At 50.2% G+C, this 15,735-nt stretch overlaps 1 protein-coding gene and 1 long non-coding RNA gene across 3 annotated transcripts; one reads left to right on the top strand and one right to left on the bottom strand.

The window, feature by feature from the left end:
• Positions 1 to 2,036: 2,036 nt before the first annotated feature.
• Gm32871 lies at positions 2,037 to 9,908 on the bottom strand. Its single transcript, XR_390866.3, has 3 exons — positions 9,578 to 9,908; positions 2,733 to 2,837; positions 2,037 to 2,165 (listed from the first exon to the last, which is right to left on the bottom strand). It is a non-coding gene; the product is annotated as a predicted gene, 32871 (long non-coding RNA).
• On the top strand, positions 5,279 to 11,596 carry Pla2g2d (phospholipase A2, group IID). 2 transcript variants are annotated; one of them, NM_001347230.1, is made up of 5 exons: positions 5,279 to 5,394; positions 7,429 to 7,513; positions 8,185 to 8,329; positions 8,893 to 8,999; positions 9,792 to 11,596. In NM_001347230.1, exons 3-5 carry the CDS (start codon positions 8,226 to 8,228, stop codon positions 9,935 to 9,937), a joined length of 357 nt encoding a protein of 118 aa, NP_001334159.1. In that variant the 5' UTR covers positions 5,279 to 5,394; positions 7,429 to 7,513; positions 8,185 to 8,225; the 3' UTR covers positions 9,938 to 11,596. The 2 variants fall into 2 exon arrangements, with proteins under 2 accessions (NP_001334159.1, NP_035239.1); NM_011109.3 differs by lacking the exon at positions 7,429 to 7,513.
• Positions 11,597 to 15,735: the final 4,139 nt, after the last annotated feature.

The raw sequence follows: 15,735 nt of genomic DNA on the forward strand, positions 1-15,735 counted from the left end.
GGTTGTTATGCAGATACTGGGAACCCAGCCTTGTGCCTGTATAAGAACTATGTCGGCGGAGCCATCTCCCTCCCCAGATATTATTCAGATGCCCAGGAGACACATGCACGGGAAAGAGCACTAACCGTGGCTGCTTTGTAGATTTTGACAGTGTGAACACCACATAACCAGGCACTAAAGAGACAACAGCCACAGTACCTCCAAGAACCTCAGGCCACCCCTGGAGAAGTCACCACACATACCTGTAAGCCACTGTCATCCTAATTGATGCAAGTGTTCATTACCTGGGCAGTTCTAGAATATCACAGAGCTGGAGTCTCTCCCCTGATCTGACCTCTTTCCTGTCCTTATATTTGGGAGACTCATCAGGTCCCTGTGTGTCACGGTTCGCTGACCTGGTGTCTCCAAGAGAGGCTGGGCGACAAACATCCACACACTGCAGCAACAGCCTTGAGAGTGCGTCCTGTGGGTTGACCCAGTTCCTCAGGCTCTGTTTGGTGGGGATGGGTGACACTGTCACACTCCCACCAAAGGCAAACTCAGCCTCCTTCATCTGAGCCCTGCCCCACCCCAGGGAGCTCAACCGCAGTGTCCTGTATGGTGTTTGCGCCTGCTGTGTCTCTGTGTGGCACCTCTGATGCTCTACCAGAAGCCTTTTGCAGGGAAAGATCTAGTCAATGGGGCTATCTGGTAAATGGAGCTATGTAGGGAGCTTCCTGGAGGGAAAGACACTGACCCTGGCTGGGAGGATGTGTCTGCATCCCGTTGGAGGATCTCAGGGCAAGGTCCGCTTACTTTGCTGCAGTGGATGGAGGTGGCAGCATCTGGGCTCTGATGCTTCTTCCTATCTCTGCCCCTATGCATGTTGGGAGGGCTAGGAAGCTCCTCCAAGCTGTGACACATACCTACTTGCATTGCGCGCCCGTGAGACATGTCAAACCATGCTCTTCATATATAGTCAGGGAAGCCTAGAAGACTGTGCCTAACCCCAACTCCGCCATCTACTTTCCGGGTGACTGGGCCATGTTCTTAACATCTCTGAGTCTCAGTTTTCCCTGCTTGTGAAATGGGAATCATAGCTTTCCTGGTGTGGTTGTGAGAGGTAAGTCAGGTAGCAATGCAGTGCTTGGTGAAAAGGGAGGCTTGGGCAATGGTAACTTCTTTTTCTATTTTTTTTTCTTTTCTGTTTTGTATGTGCATGTATGTATGTCCATGTCCATGTATGTGGGCACATGCCCCGTGCATGTGTGTGAAAGCCAGAGGCTGACATCAGGTGCCTTCCTTAATCTTTCTCAACCTTTTCTTGAGACAGCATCTCACACTGACCCTGGAGCTCTCTGCTTTGCACACTATTGGCTGGCTCAGGAAGCCACCTGTGGCCATCTCCCCAGTGCTGGCAATACAGGTGTCCCAGGGCTGGCACTACAGGTGTACACCACCATGTCTGGCCATCTTGCGTGGGTGTCTGGGGATTCACTTTAAATCCTTATGCTCTCATGACAAGCCCTTTAGTGATGAAACCATCTCACAGCCCCCAGTGGTTAGCCATTCTAGTGGAATCTTCTCTCGGACACACAAGCTCCTCTCTCTTCCCTTCCTCCCACCAGCCGGAGAGTGTGCTGAGCTGCAGTCTGTAACAGTCTCAGCGAGAGTCTCCCTACCTGTGACCAGGAGAGCAAGCTTTCCTGGTTTTCTGACAACGTCAGGCAACACCCAAGGGCACTTCAGCTGCAGCCGACGCAGTGGGAGGGGTTGCTAAAACCACGTAGATTTTCATTGCAACCTTTGGACCTTCTGCTTCTACCAACTTACTTTCTCAAAGTCTACTCTAGAGAAGCCATCGAGCAACAGAAAACGCTACCGAAACAACCCAGATGGTTGGAGTGAAGTTTATAACTAAACCTTGTCTGCTTCCAAAGATAAAAGAAAGCTTAGACACAGTGAGACCACAGAAAATATAAAAATAAACCAGATCAATGTATATGGAGAAAAATACTAAGACAGTCACTGAAGAAGATTAACCGTGGATTAGACAATGAAGAAGAAAGGGTTAGCTTTTATTCTGGGCACCTTAAGCAGTGAGGATAAAGTACAAGGCCACGTGGATTCTTCTTGGTTGGGTCACACGTCAATGATTGGTGCCACAAAGGAGTGTGGAGGAGTGCCTGTGAGAGGGAGAGATAACTGGTAAGATAAGCAACCAGACACAGGGAGGGGTAATAATGACTTCCCATGAGAATTCACCTCTTTTTTTGGTTCATTTTTGAAATAGGTCGTGCTATGTAGCTCATGCTAGCCTAGATCTTATATAGATGACACTGGCCTCGAGCTTACATTATGGTCCCTGCCTCTGCCTGCCTGGTACTGAGGTTACAGGTGTATACACCACAATGCTCTGCCCTGCCTCTTAAAGGCCCACTCTGATTCTCAATGCATCCACACAGAAGCCCAAGCATGAGCTGATGGAGTACACTCAAATGCTTTCCAGACTCTAACATGCACGTACGACACCCCTGTTCTGTGGGTACCATCCTCAACCTGTCACATGCAGGAGTAACGGAAGGGCCCAGTGAATCAACCTGCTCCAGGTTGACCTTCTGTAACCATGAGAAGACCAGGTTCTTTCCCCCGGGTGCCTGCGTTAGAATCAACCCCACCTCCCAAGCCTCGCCAATCCAGCCTGCGGGTGGCTTCATTGCGTAGATAAGTGTGGTGTCCTTCAATAAGCTTACCTCAGAATCGCCCAGCAACCATAACAGGGAGGAACCCTTGGCTCTGGGTTGCAAATGGGGATACCAAGCCTCATGGCGGCCACATCTTTTCCCAGGGCCCCGGTGCTGGTAAAAGAAAGAGGTAGAATCTGAGCCAGGTCTCTCTGCCAGGTGTATCCTGTCTCTGCTAAAAGAATCGGGAGCAACCGTGAAGCAAGAGTTTTGAAGGCCTCTCTGTGGCCTTCCGGAACCAACAGAGAATTACTGGGTCCAGCTACTGTGCCTCCTGTCCAAGATGGCTCAGATGGGGAGGTGGCCACTATAAAGAACCCAGATCTGGAAGGCTGCTCTCGGTTAAAGAGGCTCGTGGGATGGCTCCAGCAGGCGCCTGGTATTGAGCATGTGGGGACCCACCAAGAGGCAGCCAGTCACAGGAAATGCTGAGGCCATGGACATGTCTGTGGCCTCCTCACGGGTGGTGGTTTCACAGGAGTGCTCAACCCCACACCACCAAGTTTATTATAATTTACTGAGTGCCCATCACCCCTCCACTAAGTGATTTATTTGAGTAAAGGCTCTAGTGTGTCTGCCGCTGAGTATTCTTATCATTTTTTAAAAATTATTATTGGGTTGGGGAGCACTTTAATTTTGTCCTGCTTTTGAGAAAAATCTAAATAGCCCAACACAGCACAGATGGCTTTGAGCTTGCAGTCACCTTCCTGCCTCGGCCTCTTGCGTGCTGGCGTGAACAATGTGAGCCACTGTGCCTGGCTGTACTTTGCACATACATGGCTTTCTCGCAAATGAGTGTTGGTTTGTTGATTGAGTCAAGAAACAAAGGGTGGCAGGTGGAGTGCTCACTGGTTTGGTAATCCTAGCGTTGGTGAGGCAGGGGGTGGGGGTGGGGCGGATGGCACGACTTTGAAACCAGACTGGACCACAGAGTGAGACTCTGAAACAAAGGAAGGAAGGAAGGAAGGGAGGGAGGGAGGGAGGGAGGGAGGGAGGGAGGGAGGGAGGGAGGGAGGGAGGGAGGGAGGGAGGGGAGGGGAGGAAGGGAGGAAGCAAGGAAGGGAGAGAAGGATCAACAATAATGACACAAGTGTCCCTAGCAGTGACTCCTGCTGGCACACTTTTTGGATGAATTGATTGGTTTGAATCAGGGAACACTACTGGGCATTGTGTCCCCAGCAGTCACCTACAAACATGGAAGAACCCACCTCCACTCAACCCTCATCAGCTAGGTCCCAGCCATTTGTCACATTGGGATCCTGTCAAGTAAACTTGGGGAAGATCATCTGCAGGCTAAGCTGTCAACACAAGCTCCAGTTCAGGGAAAGAGGTGTCCCGATGTCTCAGCTCACATCTAGCTATTGCCTCTTGTGGGCTCCGTGAGCTGAGATATTGGGACAGCTCTTTCCCTGAACCTGAATGGTTCAGATGATCAGAGGACTATGTGGCCATCCTCAAGAGAGCATACAGTGGTAAGGCAGGCTGCAACACTGCTTTCCAAAGCTCCTGCTAAAAGAGCACTGAACAACAGAAACGTGTGCACCTAGCTTCAATAAATCAGACAAGACTGAGGCCGAGGCTGGGGCTCAGCTGCAAGACTGCTGACCTAGTGTGCATGAGACCCTGGGTGCCAAGCCTGGCAACACACAAACTGGGCATGATGACATACAGCTGTGAATCTAGAACCTGGGAGGTGAGAGAGGACTGGGAGGTGGAAAATCAAGGTCATCTTTGACTAAATGAAGCATTTGAGGCCAGCCTGGGTTCCATGAGATCTTGTCTGGGCGGGGTGACGGATGAGCTCCTTAGTACTGCACAGAACATTTTCCTGGTACTGTAGGGTGAAAGCACAGAGGCAGCAAGAGAAAAGCTATACAGAAGCAGGCAATAGACTGACAGACAGTAGATAAGTAGATAGATTGGTAGATGTTAGAATGATAGGAGATAGAAAGATGATAAATGCTAGGTTGGTTGGCAATAAATAGATATACAAACAGATGAACAGACAGACAGATAACAATTATGTAGATGGTAAATGATTGATGATAGACTATTGGTAATAGATATTTATGATTAGCTATATAATAGATTAATGAGGATAAAAGATATGTAGATAGATGGATAGATAATTGATGGGTAGATAGATGGATAGATAGATAGATAGATAGATAGATAGATAGATAGATAGATAGATAGATGGATGGATGGATGGATGGATGGATGGATGGATGGATGGATGGATAGATAGAATACCACAAGGACATAAACCAAAATGCTAATTGTGTTTCCTGTCTTCACACATGATCCTCAATTTCAGGTTCCATGTTTTTCAGGTTTTCTGCGATGGAGCTATGTTGTGGCTCAGTGACAGAGAGCTTGCCTGGCTTGTTGGAGGCTTTGGTTTTCATCACCTAGACCTTGAAGCTGCTTGACAAATCTCCCATTCTAGATACATGATTCTTTTTCATTATTATTATTAAAAATATCTGGGGGCGGGGCCAATACTTCAAAAACAAAACAAAAAACCCATAAGCCAAGAATTTTAGAAAAGAGGAAGCAGGAGGCGCGTGGGTTGGGTAGGATTCGCAGGGGGACTAACATAAGGGGCTGCCTGCCTTGCTCTGGGCTGGAACTATGAGACTCGCCCTGCTGTGTGGGCTGCTGCTGGCCGGTGAGTGAGGACAGGTGTGGGGCTGAGGAGGAAGGGACTGGAGATAGATCCTGAGTTTTCCACCCTAGGCTGGGCTGCTCTGATTCTGGGGACACTGGAACTCTAGTCCCCAACACTTCCACCACCAGCCAGGAGCCATCAGTGGTTGCCAGGCACCTAGGACACTGGCTTCTGGCTTCAGTCAGAGAGCTGGGGGAGACTGCAGCATTCTGGGAAGAGGATCCCTCTCTCATTGGCAGGGAGGGGATCTGGGGACAGTTTCTATTCACTCCCTAGACAATCAGATGTAAAATGTGGCTGCTTGTAAATTGGCTTTTATTTTCTTAGTCCATCTCAAAACACACGATTTTATAAAGATCTTTCAGGTTTTTAAAATTGATTTTATAGCTGGGCAGTGGTGATGTATGCCTTTAATCCCAGCACTCAGGAGGCAGAGGCAGATGGATCTCTGAGTCTGATGCCAGCCTAGTCTGCACTGTGAGTTCTAGGACAGCCAGGACCCCCACACCCTTGAGAGAGTCACTTCCCGGAGTTACAGTGAAGCCACTTAGCAAACATGCACTGGAGCTACAGAAATCCATCCTTCACCACAGAGACAATGTAACACACAGGCACTCTTCTTGATGGAGCTACATCCCTCCACCACTACCACCACTACCACCACCACCACCACCACCACCCCCAGCACATCCTAAGCCAAGCCATGCAATCTCTTCATGTCCTCATCTGTTCAGCAGACCACAGCATCCTCTGGACCACTGCAGAACCCCTAGTGGGAAAAGATTTACCAGGTGTTACATGAGAGCTGAGCATCAAAATGGCAACTGTGTCTCTTCTGGTCACTATTCCTCACCCCTGGGTCTGCTGGGCATGGAAGGATGGGGGAATCTAAGGCTGGGAAGAGCTGTTGAGACAGGCGTCTCTGACAAACTTTGGTATACACCCCTTGGGTTTGCTGGGTTTGCTTCTACCAAATGATGAGCAAGGAAAAGCTGCCCGTTTCAGGGAGGGAGTTGAGTGCCTGAGTGCCACTTTGTGAGCTGAAGCCGAAAGGGCTTTGAAGCAAAGAAATAGAGGGCCAGCCTGCTGTACTAGCTCACACCTCTAATACCAGCATTCTGAAGACTGAGATAGGAGGAGAACCATGAGTTCAAGGCTAACTTGCATTACTGAGGGGGAAAAATTGTCTGGGATGGAGGGGCTTGGAGAGACAAGAGACAGAGAGGCCATACAAGGCCCGATTCTGAATTCAGATCTCCAGTTGGTGCCCAAGGTGGATTCTGACTTTGCAGTTAATTCCTTTGGGGTTCTTCATTGTGGGATCTGAGATTTTCCTCTAATTCCAGATGGGAATTCTAGATGTTTCTCAGGGATCTGGGGTCACTTAACACAGTCAAGGATTAGCAAGGCCTCCCTTTAACCATTCAGGAGCGGAGCACTGTGCCAAACAGGAGCATGCAGATTCTCACACAGGGGGGGAACACCTCCACCACAAACAGCCAGTCACTTCTAATTGCAGCCCAGGGCCACCTGATTATAATCTCGTTTGTCCACTGCACCAATGCCTTCCAGGTCCCATCTCTCACACCAGACTCCTCTGAGGTGGACCTCTCCCCTCCTTAATATTTACTACGTGGTCCTAAAAGAATCCACTGTGATACCAGGCCAGGAATGGACTGCTTAGCCCCGTCTCCCCTAAGCCTCATGGCCACACCTGATCTGCACTCCTTGTGTTTTTGATGTGTTGTCTTCATCTTGTCTGTTTCTCCCAACTTTCCCCTGAACCCATCGACTCCATGTGTTTTATGTCTCCTAATTTAACATAATGTGTTCCTCTCTCCTAATAAAGCAGATTTCCCATAAGATCAATTCGAGCCGGCAGCTACCAGGCTTGAAATGAACGGCATCGATTTCTAAATCACTCTGCCTCCCTGGAGACCTACCGGGCAGCTGTGAAGCTCAGATTTCCCTAGAGATAAGGGCGGGAGGGCTGTGGGAGGGGGGGTGAGTCAGGCCTCTCCTTCCCGTTCCTAGTGGGAAATCAATGCTCACAGACAGAGGGAAAGCAGACGGCATCGCTTGTGGTTCTGGCTCCATTTTCTTCCTTCTAGGACCTCGAGTGAGTCGGGGTGGGGTGGGGTGGGGCTCCATTTGTAAAGAGGGGGTTACAGATGGAATTCCTGGGCTTGGGGAACACTCCAGCTGGTAAAGCTCCTGCCTCGAAAACCTAAGAGCCTGCGTTTGACCATCTGAACTTGAGTGGGAAGTGCCAGGCATGCTGGCTTGTTCAGGAGGAAGCCTGGGCTCACAGCTTAGCCAGTCTAGCTTAGTTGGTGAGCTTCAGGCTAAGGACAGACCTGTCTCTGAAGGCATCGCACTCACAAGCACATGCTTGCTCATGTGTATGCATGTGCCTCGCCCCACCCCCAATTTAAAAAAATGATAAATCTTGTAACAGGGCTGGAATCAGGAAACCAATACATGAAAGACCTGAACTAAGGACTCAGTCTCTGTCGCTGTGTTCTTTAATTTAACCTTCTTAGTCCGGACAAAGAACTCTGGACTGACACGTGTTAAGCTTGTATGTACTCTCTCACTAAGCTACACTACCTAAGCCGACACCTTTTAAATGGCAGGAGCAATCGCCGCTATTTGATAATGCTATCATTTCAAGTCTCGTGCTTTGCCCAGCACAGTTGTTCTGCCCTCCCCTCCCATCCCATCCCCCACCACCCGTGGGCCCCTGGGACCCCACTTCACCCCTTTCCTCACTGCTTGGCTGCTTGGCAGGTATAACTGCAACCCAGGGAGGGCTCCTGAACCTGAACAAGATGGTCACACACATGACGGGGAAGAAAGCCTTCTTCAGCTACTGGCCCTACGGCTGTCACTGTGGACTTGGTGGCAAAGGGCAACCCAAAGATGCCACAGACTGGTAAATCCCCTCCCTGGCCTACTTGGGACTCTCCTTCCTTCTATACTCACTGATTCAGTTAGCAAATGCATTTTGCTGAGCACATACTACATGCTAGGGCACTAAGTGCTAATCTGGTCCCAAGCCTCTTGGAACGGGCCTTCTAGAAGGTTCCACAGAATACCAAGCTCTAACAGCTCTAACATACCCCCTGTTACCATTACACATGTTTTCCAAAGCCCAAACTCTTTGCCTGTTCTCATCTGGGTTTTCACAACCATTTTGAGAGCCAGCCAGAGAAGTCACACGACCTTGGCCAAGTGTCTCAACCCCCAGAATTTTGTTTCCTCCTCTGTGGAAAGGGGGTGACCCCAGCACCCCATCATGGGGTAGTCACGGGGATTAAAAGATTAGGTGGCTGGAACAACCATGGGAACCTTTGACCAACAGCAGCTCTCATGACCTCAGGGAACCCCAATGTTTTTGATCACCCCTGGTGGGCATTTGGAGAGTGCGAGGGGAGATAGAGACCTTGTTGACTAGTGGCTCCCACAGCTGTGCTCCCTGCCTGCCTCTCCCTGTAGGTGCTGTCAGAAGCATGATTGTTGCTATGCCCACCTGAAGATCGATGGATGCAAGAGCCTGACAGACAACTACAAATACAGCATCTCCCAGGGCACTATCCAGTGCTGTGAGTGCCCAGGGTTGTGGGTCAAGGGCTGGACCTGGGAAGTCCTGTCCTCCTCTGCCTCCATAGACCCAGTGTGCTACTACATAAAGCACTTGACACCTGATGCTGTTCCTTCTCGGTGGGGTGGGCAGTGAGGAGCAGCGGAGGTGAAGGTATGGAGAGGACCAAGGGGACGTCAGCCGTGCGCTCAGCACTGTTTAACCTCCCTGAAATGCCATGACCTCCTCTGTAATCTGTCCGACCAAGCCAACAGGAAGAACTTCAGGAGGTGTTGGCCACACCCATTCTCATGAGGGACCCATAGGCACCCCTAACATGGTCTTGTTTCCTTTTACCACGATCAGGCCCTGTAACACCTCACCTTAAGGTTAATGGAACTGCGCACGCGCGGAAGCTAACACAGATGCTCTCCTTGTGGAGACGCTAGCAACCCCAGCTTTCAGGAGGAGCGGTGGTCTGAGCTGGGGATGGCTCCTTGACATGCCTAATCCTCCTACAGGCTTAGATTCCCCACATTTCTGCTTGGCCATGTTCATTCACTCTGTGGCCCTCTGCCTCCTGCCTTCCCACCTGCTCACCTGGTTCAGCTTTCTCCCTCTAGCATAAGCCCCGGAACGGTGCTCAACGGTTGTTCAGTGTGCAGACGCGAGATTAGGTAACAGAGTATCCAATCAAAGAGGCTATCTCCAAAGATGACCAAGCACCACGTTGGTTTCAGGACCCCTTCTGCACCCCACAGGCAGTCTCGGGAAGGGACACATGCTGAGCCGTTCCTGTTTTTTTTGCCCACAGCTGACAACGGGAGCTGGTGTGAAAGGCAACTGTGTGCTTGTGACAAGGAGGTGGCCTTGTGCTTGAAGCAAAACCTGGATAGCTACAATAAGCGCCTGCGTTACTACTGGCGGCCCCGTTGCAAAGGCAAGACTCCAGCATGCTAAGGGAGTCCACTCTGTCTGTCCCCTGGATTCCACCCTGTCCTGGGACATCTCAAGCATTGAAGTCCTGCAGCTTGCTGCCTCCCACTCTGGTGTCTAGTCTCCTGGACCAGCTGGCTTTTCAAGGTCTCCTTGCAAAAGGGCCTGGCCTTGAGGACTTCCTCTTGGTGCCTTTCTACTGTAAAGGACCCTTTTGATCTTTCTAACGGTGACACTCCTCTCCCTTCAAACTCTGGTCTTTCTGGACCAAGGTCAGAGCTCAGCCCTCTGATGCTGTGTTCTCCCCCAACTAAGCTATGAGACCTCTAGGTTCAGCCCTGCCCCATTTCAGATTCAGTGGTACCCTCTGGTGGTACCTTGATTCAGGAGTCCCCTAGAACCAAGCCCATTATGGGCTCCAACAACAACGGGATTTAAGGGTGGGGGAAGTTGCAGTCTTGTTGCACTCGGTGGGTCCTGGAGCTTGGCCTGCTGTTTCTTGCCCGTTGTGCTTTCGCTGGGATCTCTTGCTGCATAATAGCTCAGGCTCCGGGGCCGTCCTTTGGAAGCCTCTCTTGGCTAGCCATTCTCCCCAGCGCTAAGGACATCATTGGGCTGGACTGTCTGGGTGGCATCACAGCCCACATTTCTCCTGAGACCAGGATGATAGATGTTCCAGTACTTTGTCTCATCCCAGGCCTGGTTTCTTTCTCTGGAAACTTTCTCCAAAGAGCCCTCTTAATAAACAACTTTCACAAGAGCCCCTGACTCAGGCTCCACCTCTGGGGAAACACGTTTTAGCAACATTTATAAATTCCATGACCTCTCTCCCTCCCAGAACCACCGGCCTAATTACAAACCTCAGAACTTTCCTTAGCTGCTGCAGCTAAGGAAAGTGTGTTCATTAGTGGCAGATTCAGGAGCCAGAATTCTTGGAAGATCAGCTTCCCATATGAACATGGAAGGGGGACTAGGGTTTGAGGGATAGCTTTGCTGAGTATCCTTTCTGGCTCAAACTGACCCAGCCTACCTTCATCCCTGCAGCTATTGGCATTGAAGGGACTCTAGCTAGCCTAGACCTGGCAAGCATGGCTCTGGCAGGCCTTCCCCTTTTCCCCAATTCTCTCTGCCTTGCTAAAACAAAACAAAACAAAACAAAACAAAACAAAACAAAACAAAACAACAACAAAACATTAGATTGCATTCCTAAAGCTAGCCCCCAAAGTCTCTTCCCTTATTTGGCCAGTTTCTCCTCCTTAGGCTGACTACCAAGGTCCCCTATCAAAGTATTGAAGTCCAGCAATCAAAGGCCCTCTTTGAGGCCGGGCAGTGGTGGTGAATGCCTTTAATCCCAGCATTTGGGAGGCAGAGGCAGGAGGATTTCTGAGTTCAAGGCCAGCCTGGTCTACAGAGTGAGTTCCAGGACAGCCAGGGCTACAACAGAGAAATCCTGTCTCGAAAATCAAAAAAAAAAAAAAAAAAAAAAGGCCCTCTTTGGTTCACCCAATACGCCCAATCAAAACATACCAAGGCACCCAGCCCATTCTAACACAGACCTCCCCTTTTCCCGATTCTTATAAATTACACCTGCAAGGTCATTTGCTGCTGTTTTTCTGTCTGAGTCAGAAAATAGCCACTTTAACTTTTCTTCACCGCTTAATAAAAGGTCTCTCTGTGAAAACCGGTCTTTGGATGTGATTTGTGACTAATTCAGGGTCTGGGAGGGAGCCCCACTATGAGAGGGTCTCCTTCAGGGGTCACCAAGGTCCCCATGGTTGGCCGAGCTGAAGTAGCATCTGAAACAGAACATAGGTTGGCAAAAGGTATCCCATCCAGCAGGTCCGGCAGTTATTTGCCTGGCAACAACTGTTTCAAAGAACATCTGTTATTCTTGTGTGAATAGCTGTGTTTCCAACCTCAGGGCTGAGGGAACCAGAACCGCCCACACCCTCCAGCTTGTGACTCAGCATAACAAGACAGAGAAGTTTTCTTAAAACCCCAGTGAGGCAGAGTACAAAGAAGTCCCCGCTATGGGCTCTGGGTTCAAATCCCCACAGTTGAAATGCTCATTTTAGTGGGGGTGGGGGGTGCGAGAGCAGGAAACTGTGCTGGAGACGGAGCTTATAATGAACTTAAAACCGTCACTTTATTTATTTTTAAAGTCTGCTGAGAAAGACGTCCAGGCTAGGCATGATGGTGTCTAAGTCTGAGACAAGAAAATGACTAAAAGAAAGGAAAGAGAAAAAAGAGAAAAAGAAAGCAAGGGGAGGCTGGAAATTGGGGGTATGGTGGGGGTAGGGTGAGGAGAGCTTGGCTCCCGGCTTGCCTCTTTGGTGGCTTGAAGATGTCTTCAGAGCCTGGTTTCTCTCCTGCCCCTGGCTGGGCTACGCTCACTCACTTTGCCAGTTTTCCTCCTGGGCAGGCTCTCCGTGGCTCCAATAGCAGCCATGGTTCTCCAGACCTCTAGACACTGAAGTGGCCTGGCCTCTTCCACCACAAAGCCAACTTCCCCTAGGGACGAGCCCCCCTGAGCCTGAGCTAGCTTAAGAGAGGAGGGATACCCTGGTTGGTTTAGACTTCCATGAATTTAGTTGTCCCTGAGAAGATGTGCAGATTCCGCTCGTGGTCCACACTTGGATGGTCTGCGGACATCAGCTTTGAAAGCCCGTGCCTTGTCTAGAGCAGTTACAAAGTAGCAGCTCCCTCTATTGAGCAAATGCTCTGGCCAGATGGCAGAATCTTACTGCGCACACACACAGAAACCACCTTGTTCAGCAAGAGACGCAAGGCACAAAATGATAAATACTTATCTCATGCCTGGGAGAGAGTCTTGCAGAGGAACTACAAGGTAAATCAGAAAGGGGTAAGACATCAGCCATATTAATCTGGAGATGTAACTCGGACAACAGAGTGCTTACCTAGCATGTATGAAACCCTGGGTTCAACCCTCACCAACAAATAAAATGAGGTATTGCAGCGCACAACCGTAATCCCAGCACTCTGGAGGTAGAGGCAGGAGGATTAGAAGTTCAAAGTTGCCGGTTGTTGTTGGTGGTGGTGATGGTGGTTCACACCTCTAATCCCAGTACTTAGGAGACAGAGGCAGGTGGATCTCTCTAATATTGAGGCCAATCAGATCTAAAGAGTGAGTTCCAGGACAGCCAGGGCTACACAGGAAAAACCTTGTCTTGAAAAACCAGAAGGAGGAGGAGGAGGAGGAGGAGGAGGAGGAGGAGGAGGAGGAGGAGGAGGAGGAGGAGGAGGAGTTGTTCAAGTTCATCCTTGATGTACTGGCTGGTTTTGTGTCAACTTGGCACAAGCTGAAGTTATCACAGAGAAAGGAGCCTCCCTTGAGGAAATGTCTCATGAGATCCAGCTGTAAGGCATTTCTCAGTTAGTGATGAAGGGGACAGGACCCATTGTGGGTGGTGCCATCCCCGGGCTGGTAGTCTTGGATTCTATAAGAAAGCAAGCTGAGCAAGCCAGGGGAAGCAAGCCAGTAAGAAACACCCCTCTGTGGCCTCTGCATCGGCTCCTGCTTTCTGACCTGCTTGAGTTCCAGTCCTGACTTCCTTTGATGATGAACAGCAGTATGGAAGTGTAAGCTGAATAAATCCTTTTCTCCCCAACTTGCTTCTTGGTCATGATGTTTGTGCAGGAATAGGAACCCTGACTAAGACACTTAACCACTTACTGATTGAAGCTAACTTGGGCTACAAACTCAAAGAGGAAAAAAACCAAACCAAACAGAAAATTACCATGAACTTATAGAACACACCAGACCTGGAAAGTAAGGGACTACAACCTTCTCCACTGGACCTCACAGAAGGAAGGCCACCTAATACTATAGCCATCTTGGTGGGTAGCTTAAGAAAACTTGAATTGTGGCCAGATCCTTGTCTTGCCTCGCTGGCCTCCAATGCCCCCTCCCATCAGCTTCTGAGTATCTTAGCGGGCCACCTCAATGCCTCTGTCTCTGTACTGGCTCTCACCCAGCTCTCAACCTCTACCTTCAGTGAGGTCTTTGAGCTCCATGGCTTCTTTGAATTCTTTCCCAGACACTCTGAACCCTGTTTGAAGTGTGGAGTGTGACCCAAGAGCTCCTATCAGTACTTGAGATTGGAATAACAGGACCCAGGAAGGCCAGCGTCCGTTCTACCAAGGGAAGTTAGGGTTAGTTGGTAAGTTCTAGCCAATGAGCCCGAAGATACTAATGTTACTTGTGCATCTATTGTGGAAGGACACCCATGTCTGTGTCTGTGACACTGTGACTCACTACTGAGAGGGTGTCAGTGTCTCAGGGGTGGCTGCCAGACTATCAGGATAGTGTGGGAGGGAGGAGCAGGGGTTGGGGGGTGTTGCCAGAGTGACAAGTCCAGGCGTAGGACTAAGATATACTGATGGGGAAGACAGGACATGGCAGAGCTGTGCTTCCCTTGTGGCTATGTTGTCACCACGCAGGTAAAGACACGGGACTCAAGGCTGGGATAGGCAGAAGGGGCCTCAGGCAGCCACATCTGTGGGCCTCAAGGTAAGAGGAGGCCCACATGTCTGAGGGTCTTCTGAACAAGTTTTCTATTACTGAAACTGGGTAAGAAGCAGAAAAGAGGGAGAGATTCCAGGGCATGTTTGCCCCCCACTAACTTCTCCTTCGGGTGAATCAGTGATGAAGGCAGGAGGAAGTATCTCCTAGGTTCCTGATCCCTCCAGTCTGGGTCTATCTACCAAGGAGTGCCCTGTGGGTAACGGGTGGGCAGCTCTGAACAGCTGTCAAACACCCAGGAGCCCACTCCTTCCGCCTCAGACCCAGGTGTCGTTACCTACGCTACTGAAACTTTAGGAATGAATCAGCTGCTGATATGCACAGGGGCTGGAATTTGAACCCAGAGCTCTCTGGCTGCAGGGCCCTGTCCCACCCTTACTCCTACGCTCTTAACTGGGGCAGCTTCTGACTCAGCTCAGATATCCCTACAATGGATTAGCCAGCCCGTGGACCATGCAGTGAGTGTGCGGTGGAGTAACACAAAGGGATCAAGAGAATGGTTATGACCACACAGTGGTAGTAATGATGTACAAGCCAAGCCTGGTGGCAATACTATATTGATAGAGAACACTTGATGCCCTCTTCTGGTTTCTGCTCACACTCCCAGAAATACATGCGTGCATGTGTGTGTGTGTGTGTGTGTGTGTGTGTGTGTGTGTGTGTGTGTGTGAGAGAGAGAGAGAGAGAGAGAGAGAGAGAGAGAGAGAGAGACAGAGACAGAGAGAGACAGAGACAGAGACAGAGACAGGGACAGAGACAGAGACATCTGGGTTCCATCTGCAGCAGCCCCCTCCCAGCCCTTGGCTGATGTGGTCCTCTTGCCTTGAGGATGCAGGGATGCACCTCCATGGACCAAGTCAAAGTGAGGTGACATACCTGGTATTGACTTTGACCTGTCCCTGCCTGTTTTTCTAGCTGGATCCTGCCCCAAATACCTGTGTTCCTCCCATCCATCTTCCCCACACTATGTGTGCCTGGGCTGCTGTTATCCCACACTCCACCATAGTGCCCCCTTGAGGGTCAGTGGAGTACAGGAGCATTTTCACTTAGAATTTCTGTCTCCTCTTCCCAGGCAGAGTCAGGGCCTGGCTGTCGGTGACTCCGGTTGCTCTCTATAAAGTCCTGCGGGCTGCTGCCTTCTCTGGCCTCGAAGTTGCTATGTAATGGAAGATGACCTTGGATCCTCTAGGTTCCACTTGCCCTATGTGCTGGGATTGCCGTGTGTACTGGCTCACCTGCTTGTGCAGGGGGGGGGGGGGGGCAGGGTCTATCTCAGGGC

Source organism: Mus musculus, chromosome 4 (genome assembly GCF_000001635.26).
Source record: "Mus musculus strain C57BL/6J chromosome 4, GRCm38.p6 C57BL/6J".
Lineage (NCBI taxonomy): Eukaryota > Metazoa > Chordata > Mammalia > Rodentia > Muridae > Mus > Mus musculus.

Coding starts and splice junctions, on each gene's coding strand:
- Pla2g2d (NM_011109.3), top strand. CDS start 5,358: ATGAGACTCGCCCTGCTGTGTGGGCTGCTGCTGGCCG. Junction 5,395..8,184: donor GTGTGGGCTGCTGCTGGCCG/GTGAGTGAGGAC, acceptor GCTGCTTGGCAG/GTATAACTGCAACCCAGGGA. Junction 8,330..8,892: donor CCCAAAGATGCCACAGACTG/GTAAATCCCCTC, acceptor CTCTCCCTGTAG/GTGCTGTCAGAAGCATGATT.